This window comes from Tenrec ecaudatus, chromosome 18 (genome assembly GCF_050624435.1).
Source record: "Tenrec ecaudatus isolate mTenEca1 chromosome 18, mTenEca1.hap1, whole genome shotgun sequence".
NCBI lineage: Eukaryota > Metazoa > Chordata > Mammalia > Afrosoricida > Tenrecidae > Tenrec > Tenrec ecaudatus.
In genome coordinates this window covers 18,260,133-18,271,509 of record NC_134547.1, presented here as the reverse complement: position 1 = coordinate 18,271,509, position 11,377 = coordinate 18,260,133, and the positions used below count along the sequence as shown (strand labels likewise).

The following is an 11,377-nucleotide window of genomic DNA, read 5'->3' as shown; positions in this document are numbered from 1 at the left end:
GGGGTCTGACATCACAACAGCTAGACACTGTTTTGTCACTATTGTGTCAGACAAATTTGATGGCACTTAATGAGAAGAAGAGAAAACAGGACCACACAAACACACACAAACAATAGGGAAGAAGAATATGATGGAGGCAGAAGCGTAGCAGGAGATGATTATGAGAGGCAAATACACTTTGGCAGAAATGCTGAATTGGATCATGATGTTCTGCTGAATGTACAAGCTGTCCGGCTTTGTATCTTCAAGGTAATCTTGTTTGAACTCTGCTTCACACCAGTCATGAGGATTGTCTTTGATGGACACTCTGGAACTTTATTGAAACAGGGACCATTAGGCAGATACTGTTTTGGACCACTGCTCACTGTGGCCCACAGCTAGCCCTCAGCGGGCCACAAGGCAGACCTCATAGGTAGTGGGATTTTTGCCAGGTCTGAAGACTTCAAGGGTGATTTCGATGTCGGCTGGTGGCACTAGAGGACGCAGGGAGAAGCTCTGAAGGATGGAGGTGAAGTACAGAAAGAGTTCCATTTGGGCCAGGGCCTCGCCCAGACAGGCTCTCTTTCCTGTGAGCAAAAGGGAGGATAATTGGTTGGCTCCAAATTGCATAAGATAATGGTACAGAAAGGGGTGGGGTCAGGTGTTGGGGTCAGATTACCTCTCATATCCTCAGATGCCCCTAAACCGCATCAGGGGTCACAATAGTGCATACTTAGGAGATGTGTACTTCAGTATGCCTATTTAGAGAACTCATTACTTGGCAAGACTTGTCTTATGGTCAAATTGCTAGATGGACCAAGGGTTTGGGGATGTTCTTGGGAGAGGCCAGGTCAACGCAACCTACCAGAGCCAAAAGGCACAAAGGCTTCATTCTTCTTGAAACCGCCCTGCTCATCCAAGAAGTGTTGTGGGTAGAAGGTATCTGGGAAGCGAAAGTTCTTGGGGTCTTGATGGGCCATAGAATACATAGGAAGCACTTTGGTACCCTGAATTGGAGAAGGGACAGTTAGGGACTATTCCATGAAGTGGAGGAAGGTAGGGATATAGAGAGGAAGAGCAGTACTTAGAGAAGACAGAACAATTGGGGGTGGGGGGATAGTGCAAACCCACCTTGGGCAGAAGGAAGCCTCTGAAATGAGTATCCCGGATGACTTTGTGAGGGACACCCATCGATGAAAAAATGATTAATCTCTGTATCTCGTGGATTACGGCATTTGTTTAGGGCATCTTGACCCTGTCTTTCACACTGGGTGTCCGATGAGTCCCGATCACCTGATTGATCTCTTCATGGACCTTGGCTAGAACAAGTTGGAAACAGAGACCGGGAGGACACAGAGAAATGGGAGTTGGTGTTTGGGTTTTCTCTTTACTTATGAGGCCGAATATAGACGCTAGGAAGGGTCCTGTCTCCAGCAGACAGTGAGTGCCTTCTGAGAGCTCTCACCATGATTGAAGAGGAACTCTTTCTGACTTAACATATGGCATATCAATGGTGCCCAAGGACTGCTCATCAGACCCTCGGGAGGAAGGCAGTCTGGAACCTGGAACGCCAATTTGGGTGTTCAGTTTAAAACCTGAACGCACTTGGTAAGCATGGACCCTCAAGAACTGGACAACAACATCATCTGAGCTGGGTTTTCATAAACATTTTTTTTTGCAGAAAATTCAGAAAAAGACAGAGAAGCAACTAAGACAGGGAGGAGGCATTGAAGCAAATGGGACAAAAAGAAAAGCATCTTTGGTGGAGTTGCCTTTGTGTAACTATCCCAAGTAGTGCCTTGGGCAAATCAAGTGAACAATGATTCTTTTTGCGTCATCTGGAAAGCTGGTACGTTGCTTTTATTAAGATCATCAATATGAAAGTGTTACATCCCCTTCAATGTGCAAGTAACTGATTGTGCCTGCACAGGAGAGTTGTTATGGATTCAATTGCATGCCTTAAAAGGAGGCGTAGAAGTCCCCCTGCCTGGTAGCTGTGAATATGACTTTCTTTGGAAACAAGTTCTTTGTGGATGTGAGTAGTCAGGTTAGGATGTTGTCATACTGGGATAGGGTGGGCTGTAAGGCAGGCTGGCTGGTGCCCCTACAAGAACAGGAGATGAGACACACAGAAGCATAAAAGGAAGCTGTTTAGGTGGTGATGACGTCAGAGATTGGAAATAGGTGCTTAAAACCAATGAATTCCTATTGCTACCAGGAATTTCAAGAAACAAGGAAAGGTCTTCCCTTAGAGAAGAGACCTCCACACTTAAGTGGACAATGGCCTCCTTCTCAGAATGAAAGCTCACTCAGCACTTGGCAATGAAAAACTCTTGTTTATCATCCAGGATAAACTGTAGATGCCTGCTTTTGCAATTCCCCACCCTTGATCATCCTAGAGACCCCCAAGGGGCAGTCTCACTCACTTTTGGGAAAACAAAAATTCAAACCAAACAAAAAAACTGCCCTGGAGCCTTCTATGCGAGCAAGACGCTATTGGCACCCTGAATTAGATTTCTGGAACCCAGAAGGGTGAGCAAAAGACATCTACTGCTTAATCTACCTAATCTCTGGTATGTTGTAAGGTGAGCACTGAAGGACTAGTATGGAAGGTGTGGGATAAATAGCTCATTGTTCATTATGGAAAAAGACAAATTAGGACAAGGGTGGTGAGACTATAAAACTGTAAAATCAAATCAGTCTTCCATTATTTAAAAAAAAGCCTTTTAAACTTTATCAGCAATGAAAGGGGCTAATTTGGGGGCTATTTCTTGCACATGAACATGAAACCCTCACCTTGGTAGCCCCTCAAACTGGCCAGATAGCCCTTTTGGGAGGTGATTATGAGAGGTAAATACTTCAGAATTTAGATTGAGATTTTACTTAGCTCTGGCACTGTGGTCAGCAGAATAAGGACCACCTGAAATATATACCCCCTAGTCTCCATAACCTGTAAACATTACTTTGATCACAAGTTATTTTTAACAGATGCAATAAAACTGAAGGTCTTCAGATGGTCAGGCTGTCCTAGATTATCGAAGTGGTCCATAATGAAATCATCAATGTCCTTATAAGAAGGATAGAAGTTTCGTGTTAGAGAGAGGGATGTGAGAATAAAAACGGAATAAGATTAGGAGAGGGTCACTGCTGGCTTTGGAGATGAGGGAATGGACCATGTGCCCAGGACCTCAGCATTGCAACCCCAGCAGCTGACGAAGGCAAAGAATCTGATTCTCCCCTCTAGCTTCTCACTCAATGAGGGCCCTTTGAGAATTCTGACCTGCAGGACTATATTGTAATCAATCTTGTACTGGTTGGCGGAACTGAGTGTTTGGAAACCAACACAGGCATCAAGTACAGGGTTTAATTAAAGGACCCCCTGTAGCAGAGATTCCAAGATTTCTGTACCCATGATAGCAAGAGGGTCTAAGGTTTGAAGACCCTGTCTTCCTCCTGTTGGGAGCAGGGGCACCAAGGACACACGCGAAGGAGGATGTGTACCTTGTACTTCGGGATGCTTCATGAGCAGCAGGATTCCATACTGGAGAGTGATGCTCACTGTTTCCGTGCCGGCAAAGAAGAGGTCGAAAATGATGGCAATCAGATTCTTGTGGTTGAATTCTGTGTTGGGGTTACTTTCCTCCTAAATGTAAGACAAACAGTAAACAGAATTGCAAGACTTAAAAAATTCCATAACTTATCCTAAAAAGGTCAAGGTTAATACTGTTATGGTTGGTATCTATCTTGATTTCTAAATAGTAGTAAATCATGTGAGAAATTACTTGCTTGCTTGCCCCCAATCTATTGAGGAGTGGCTTTATTGTGGCAAGACCCAGGGATTGAGGAAAGCCTGGCAGGAGGGGACAGGTACCTGTTGCTTCTTGATGAGGAAGCAGTCGATGAAATCCTGAGGATTTGAGAGGTCAAGGCATGATTCCTTGATTTTGACCCTAGAGACAATGAAGTCCTTCAGTTCCTCTATCAGATAGTAGCTTCTCTTGTGTCTTCCAGGAAAATATTGCATGATATCCCAATACATATCAGCTAGCTATAGAGGATAGAGCAGACAACATGTTAATTTTTAGGGCCCACTGGAATTGAGTTAGAATCCCAAAGCTCGGCTAGAATCGAGAGCGAGTTGTGAGACATGGGCATATTGGAGTCTTGGGCAGATTGAGTCATTTGTTCCTGGGTTGTGGAGATAATTAAACCAGTTTACGCAGGCGTTTAGGTAACTGAGATTTGGGGTAAGGTAGGCAGACAAGGGGTGGTGGGCACCTGTGTCCAGGGTGAGCTTATCTCAATGAAAATCTCTTTTGTCAGCTCCAGTAGTCTTAGGAACTGCTTGTCTTTGTAGTCAAAGCAGTGTCCGAAAAGGATAGAGCAGATGACATTGGACACCGTGCCTCTAATGAAGAAGGTGGTCTTGATGGGTGCGCCTGATGGACAGAATTGTGGCCGTTGTAGAGAATTAGGAAGATCATGAGATGTGGAGTCACTCCAGCCTCTATTGAAGACTGACTTAATAGCGTGTGTGCATCACTTCATAATTTATGTTTTTAGACTTGATTTATAAATTTGCACATTGGTTGAACCCTATTATAACAATCCACTCCCTTTGAATGATTCCTCCCACCATGGCCTGTCTTTCCCCGGCTGAGCTCAGTCACCATACCATTGGTCTTCCGTAATGTCTCCATTAAGTATCCAGCCTCTTCCTGGATCCGCTTCTCAATGCTTCGCTTTCCCATCCCAAAGTCCTGGAGGACAGCCAGGGAGAAGTGGCGCAGAGTCCTCCATCGTTCACCGTTGGCCATAGAGACACCTGTCAGGATCTCAGCGTCAGGCCATTGCCTGGCCTCCCTTTCCTTTTCCCTATTCTGTGCTGGGCCGTAAGAGGCATGTGGTCTCCGGGGCTACCTTCCTAATGTCTCAGACAGGTTAGAAGACCAAGGTGCCCACTCTCTGGGACATGAAAGGGAATCAGACTAGAAAGAACTAGGAGATACTCTGAAGATACCCAGTGACAGGGATCTGGACAAATAATTGGCAGCTGGATCAGGAGACTAAGGCAGCGATGGACAGAATGTCACAGGGAGCACTGCATTGTCTCTATCCTTCTTGTGTTCTCTAGACGTACACCTATGCGTACACACGGCTCATGCCTGCCTATTAAGGTACATACACAAAAGTGGGGTCATTCAGTTAGATGTGTTTAGAGTTTCCCAACGTATATTCTCATGGATCCTTCTTGTCTTGCATTTCCTTTTCTCTCCATTGCTCCTTCCTCTCAATCTCCCACAACCCAAACAGCTCCCTTCCCCCATCCAGCACCTTGCTGCCTCACTAAAAAAAAAAACAAAAAACAGCATGTAGAGATTTCAAGATGTGCACGAATATTCGGAAAGTGGAAGAAGTATCAGGCAGGAAGATTTTTGGATAAAAGGGAGAGTTTATGGCTGGATTTAGGTGTTTATGGAAGGATAAAGCAGTCACAAAAGGGTGAAGTGTTAGTATAGCATTATTTGTGAGCTGAATGGTAATGAATTGGAAAGGTTAACAAGCAAATGAATGAATGCATGGAAGGATGGTTACATGAGAAGATAAGTGGAAGGTCATGCCTAGATGTATAGATACTTAGACAGCAATAATAATGGATGAGTGGCTCTTTGGGTGGGAGTCTGAATCAAGTATACAGTGAAAGCCAAGCTATCTTAAGAGAAGTATGTATGTATGTACGTATGTGGATTGATAGAATGAAGGCTTTGCAGCCCTTTAATGTTGAAGGGTAGGTGTAACTAGACATGCCTGAGTAACTATCAATGCATGCATGAACCTGGGGAATGCAGGATTTTATGTGTTGAACACATGTTTTGGAAAAACATGAGGGAACTTGAGTTGATACACAAGGAAAATCATTTCTCTATAAACAGGTAGGCCAGCTGTAACACAGCAGGCACTCTGGAGCCAACACATTGCGTCTAAATGCTGGTCTTGCTACCCCCTCACAAGGTGATCATTCCTGAAAGTTTTTATCTGTGACGACTGATTTTAGGTTAACTTGAATTTGGAGGAATGTGTAAGGTTAGAGTCCAACCTGTTAATCGCGTCAAAGGCTGATGATGCCTCTTTGGGGGAGGGGTGTGTGGCCTTTTCTACAAGACTGAGAGTGAGAATTTCTCCATCCTTTTTCTTTCTGCCCCTCTGTTTGCTGAGATGCTGTGTGCCTTCAGGGGCAGCTCCATGTGGGATGTTGGCCCTGGGCGCCGAGCTGGGAGCTGTTGGCATCCTGCCACGTTTCCACCGACTTTGGATGCATGCAATGCTGCACCTGCTCGCCTGTGATCCCCCTGCATCCTGTTTCGCTTTTCTGTGCCATTGGCCTTTGGCTACATGCGTCCGTAGAGGGCCCCTCCAACAATTGGACTTATGGACTTGAATAGTACTGGGATGCCTTCTTGATGTGAAGTTCTTTCTTAAACATGTACGAGCGTCAATCGTTTGGTTTATCTAGACAACCCAGCCTGACACACTTGGTGCCGTGGAGTGTGCTAGAGACACAAAACAGGAAGCTGGGGAGTGGAGGTGTGGCAGTTGGGTCGAGTTGCATTTTCTTTGTCCTTTGGCTAGTCAGAGGAGGTCCTAGTATGGCCACATAGTTCACTCATTTGTTTCTGGAAATGACATGGGAAGTGAAACTTGGGATTCCCAGGAACTGCCTCTGGTGACTCCTCTCTGAAATGGATGTTAAGTTGCAGGTCAGGGGCGTCCTGGCGCTCGTAGACTTTCCTGAGGCGACTTACTCACAATGCGTCCTAGAAGTCGGACCTGCGGACTCGTCCCCTTTTTAGGAGCCCAGAGTCACACGCATTGGAGTGGGGTGGCCTAAAGCAGCGGTACTCACCCTCTGGGTCAAGGCCCCTTTGGGCGTCAAATGACCCTTTCACAGGGGCCACTCGATTCATTACAGTAGCAAAATGACAGTGATGAAAATCATTTTCTGAGAAAAAAATTAGAAAATAATTTTATGGTTGGGGTGTGACCACTACATGAGGAACTGTATAAAAAGGTTGCAGCATTAGTAAGGTTGAGAACCACTGGCCTAGATAAATAATGAATTGAATATGAGTGTTTTCACAAGAATTGTGTTCAGGATCTGGCTGAACTAGGATTATACCAATTTTTCCTACCTACTGTTATTGACATAATGTGTGATAGAAATAAATATTGGAAATTATTTTTAGAAAGAGCCGATAAGCCCACTGTCTTCAGCCTTTACAATTGGATCTTTGTAAGGGGTCATTAGGAGTTTCCTGGAGGAAATGGACTTTTGTATGAAGCCAAAGTAGAAGGCTTAGGAAAGGTAAGCCCCATCCAGTGACTTGTGTGTCAGGATATTTGCTTTTGAAAATCATGCCACTGGAATGATTGGGAGGCTGAGGGGGAAAAAAAGGTGGCTTTGGTAAGCAGTTTGCCCATGGATGCACCTGGGCTGCAAAGTTAAAGGGAGTCTGTAGACAACCTGAAATGCTAGTTGACTACCTGGATTCATTCTCTTGAGTGGGACCAGGGGACACACAGCAATGAAGAGATGGGTTGAGTCTGGCCACTGTTGTATGGGCCTGGTTCCCAAGGATGAGAGGAGATACGCAAGTGGGCTGACTGCTTTGTAAGGAATCTTACAACCATGACCTGACCTAGCTCATGGGGCACGGTTTGTTGAGAATGCATGAAAGGATCAGAGGTCTGAAGTTGGTGGGTGTTGGGTGGGAGTTGTGTGGGTGGCTCCTTAGCTTGCTACAGCACCCATAGGCCTAGCCTGGGATGAGTAGGACTGAGATGACCAGAACTGGCCCAGATGAAGAAGAAAGCATTTGACCCTGTGAGCTGATGATGCATATTGCTTGCTGACTTGATAGAGAAACTTGATGGATTGGACCTGTTCTCATGAATGCAGACACACACGATTCCAATTGCAATGAACATTGTTCACAATTGTTCACATCAGAGAACATGCTTGTCTCCTCAGAGCACTGAATTGTTAGAAACAGACATTTTAGAAATTGGATACCCCAAATCAGCCCTGGGGGGGTGGGTTGGGAGGGGAGAGGAGATAAAGGGATGGAGTAGCTGGTTTGCAACATTCGTGGATGTGGAAAGTGTTGATAGGATTATAGTATTCAGGTGTAGGGTTCATAAGACTGTCATTGTTAGGCATAGAATATTTTTGATTAGCTCACTTATAGAAGGTTTAAATGGTGCTGGTGTGTTTCAGTTGCGCACATTTTCACTGTCTCATGTTAAGTGAAAATAAAATCGTATTATTGTCTTTGGTGATTATGTGCAGTTAAAGAGTTTCATAAAAAGCATCAAGTTGTCAAGGGGTTGTCTCTGGCATTTGATTTTATGTCAACTTGCACTTGTATAGGTGTGGAATCTAGCCTGTCAATTAGGTCACAGCCTGATGATGCTTCCTTGGGGGGTGGCCTTTTCACAAGAGAAGCAGTGAGAACTTCTCCCTCCTTACTTGCTTCTCACCTTGCTCCTTGCTAGGACTATGTAGCTGCCTTCAAGAATGGCACCACTGGGCTGCTGACCCTAGGAGTCAACCTCTGAGCTGCCCGAGCTCCGACACGTGCCTACTGACCTTGGTCTCCCCAAACCCTGCTTCACCTTTCGGTGTCATTGGCTTTCAGGTAAGTACACCTCAGAGATTTCTGGCTAGCATCAGACCTGTGGACTTGAGTTAGACTGGGTTGGGATGATATATGGATATTAAGTCACTTATTACACATATCATGAATGTCACTGTTTTTTTTTTCTCTAGCTAAGCCAGCTTTACACAGTTTCTGTATTTGAAAATATAGTTCAACATCAATAGTTCTATTGGAGAGTCAGTGTAATCACAGAGGGGGAGTTCTTATCAAAGAACCTGGGACATCGGAAGGGACATTATAAACCTGCCTATTGTTATTATTTTGTTGTTACATACCATGACCTTTGCTGCTCTTACTCAGGGAAGGCATTTCTCCACGGCCACTGAAATTATCTGCTTGGCCTATAAAGGCCTCCTTCACTGCGTCATAGTCACATAAAACAACCACTGGCTTGGGCCCCATGTACACAGTGAACACCGGTCCATATTTCTCCTTGAGCTGAGAGTGGAGGCGAGAAGAAGAGAAGGATGCTGGTCAGAGATTAGGCCAATCAAGGATTGTAGGAGTGGTGATTTCAGGGGAGACCGGTGAAGATAAAAAGAACCAAGAGAGGACACTGGATTTGAAACGACTATTGAGGAAAAAAACACAGAAGCTCGGTGTCCTGTGATCCATAGAGGCCTGGTGTCATCACCTCCATTCTTAATTCTCTGATCTGTGAAACAGTGGATCTGGATTCGATGAACGCCAAATTCCATTCTCTGTCTGAAATATGACATTTCAGAAATCCCAAGACTTCAAGATCTCGAGGCTCTGAGTTGTAAGCAGTTTCAATGTAAGTGCCTTTGTGATTAAGAATTTACGGGACTATGATTCCCAAATTTTCATCATTAGTATGTGGAGTTCCAATATACCAGAAATTGGTGCTACTAATATTTTCAGATTACAGCATAATAACTTTCAGAAGTGGATATTATAGGGCTTAAAATTGGGAATGGCGCATGACAGCATTGTACTCTTTCCCCATACTTATTTTATCTTTATGCTGAGCATGTAATCTAAACAACTAGACTATATGAAGACATTTGAGCTGTCAGGATAGGGGGAAAAGCTCCTGAACAACCTACAACACACATGTGACACAACCTTGCTTGCTGAAAGGGCATAGGACTCGAAGCATTTACTCATGCAACAACTACAGCCTTCAGGGTGGGCTATACAACTCAGTGTAATGACAGCCCAAATCCTCACATGTGCGGCAGTAGCGGACTTATGTTAAACAGAGATTTGACTGAAGCTGTCAAAGCTTCCATCGTACTTGGATCTATGGTCAGCGGCCATCAGAGCAGAAGGCTGTGAATCAAATGACACAGCACACTGAGGAAATTGATCTCTCGGATGTGGTGAGGGGAGCCAGGGTGTCACTTGGCTTCATAGGCATGGCGAAAGCCTGATAGACATTAAGCAAGAGCCAATGCGTTTATTTGCATTGTGTCATTGATGAAGAAGACTGAATGATTGCCCACTGCTAGAAGAACAATCGCATCTCTCTTCGGGAAGGCCCAGGCAGAATACTCTTTAGAAATGCGGATTGTGAGACTGTCTGACATTCTTTGGTGATGTTATGAGGACAGGCCAGTCTCCACAAAGTGAATCATGCTTGGTGAATTAGAGGCTCAGCCAAAAAGGGGCAACTTCAGGGAAATGTATCAACACAGTGGCTGCAACGATGGGCTAAAACAGGACACGCTTGATAGAGACCCTAAGCCAACACACAGCAGTGCCCAGGCAGCGACAGCCATGTTCTTCTCTGCCCAAGGGGAGGGAAACAGACTCACCTTCTGGAAAGATTGATAGGTGTCAGTTATGCTGACTTGCAGCAAGTTTCCCAGGAAGGGCAGTGGTGTGGGTCCCGGGGGCAGCTGACTCCTCTTTTTGACCCATGTCAAGGCAATGAGGACAAGGAGGCCAGAGAAGCAGAGAGTCTGAAAGACTGTGAAGAGCCCCACCAGCTCCATAGTGCCTGACCAATGACCTCTGTCCAAGACTCCAGATGCTGCCTAAATAGATTTGGGAAGGCCAGCTGGTACAGAAATCTAAATATTTGGAATTGAGTTGTCAGATCTGGTTGACGTGAGGAAAGTAATTGCTTCATCTGACTGTGTTTATATAACTTTCTACCCTTTCCTGTATTAAAAGTGAAATCCATTCCCTCTAAAAAATCCCAGGTGTCACTCATTTTCATTTTATTTTTCACCCCTCAGTTCTTGCATAGATCAGTCTCTGGTTCCAACTCTCTTTTGTGCACAAGAGGCACCTGGACGTCATGCTCCGCTGTTGTGTGGGCCAGTGGGACCCTTTAGGCTCTGGCTGCCGCCCTGTCCTTTGGCCCTTGGCTGAGCCACTGATCCTTGGAGGGCCTCCCGATTCCATTTGTCCAGAGAAAAACCTCATGCTTATGGTTGAGGACGTATTGGTGCCTTCACTCTAGCACCTCTGCCCAGACCATGAGAACAGGCCTAGGCTCACCCACTCCCCACGAGGGTGAGACGTGTGCACAGAGTCACCCAGCGAGGAGTCGCGTGGAGAAGCCAACCCTTGCCACTCCACAGAGCTGTCCCTGCAGCACATGCACACTGATGAGAAGATGGGGCCCGTTACCCAGCAAATGTAGGTGAGGCAACCACTATGGTCTCCACAGACACTTAAGAATTCTTGCTCAGTAGACTCCCTTCCAGATT

The 11,377-nt window shown here is 45.4% G+C and overlaps 1 protein-coding gene across 1 annotated transcript; it reads right to left on the bottom strand.

Annotated features, from left to right (window-relative positions):
- Positions 1-384: 384 nt before the first annotated feature.
- LOC142432209 (cytochrome P450 2G1-like) lies at positions 385-10,654 on the bottom strand. The gene is given in 9 exon segments (XM_075537329.1): positions 385-566; positions 845-986; positions 1,111-1,298; positions 3,481-3,622; positions 3,851-4,027; positions 4,258-4,418; positions 4,655-4,804; positions 8,972-9,134; positions 10,475-10,654. Coding segments are annotated over 9 exon segments (1,485 nt in total).
- Between the last annotated feature and the right edge of the window lie 723 nt (positions 10,655-11,377).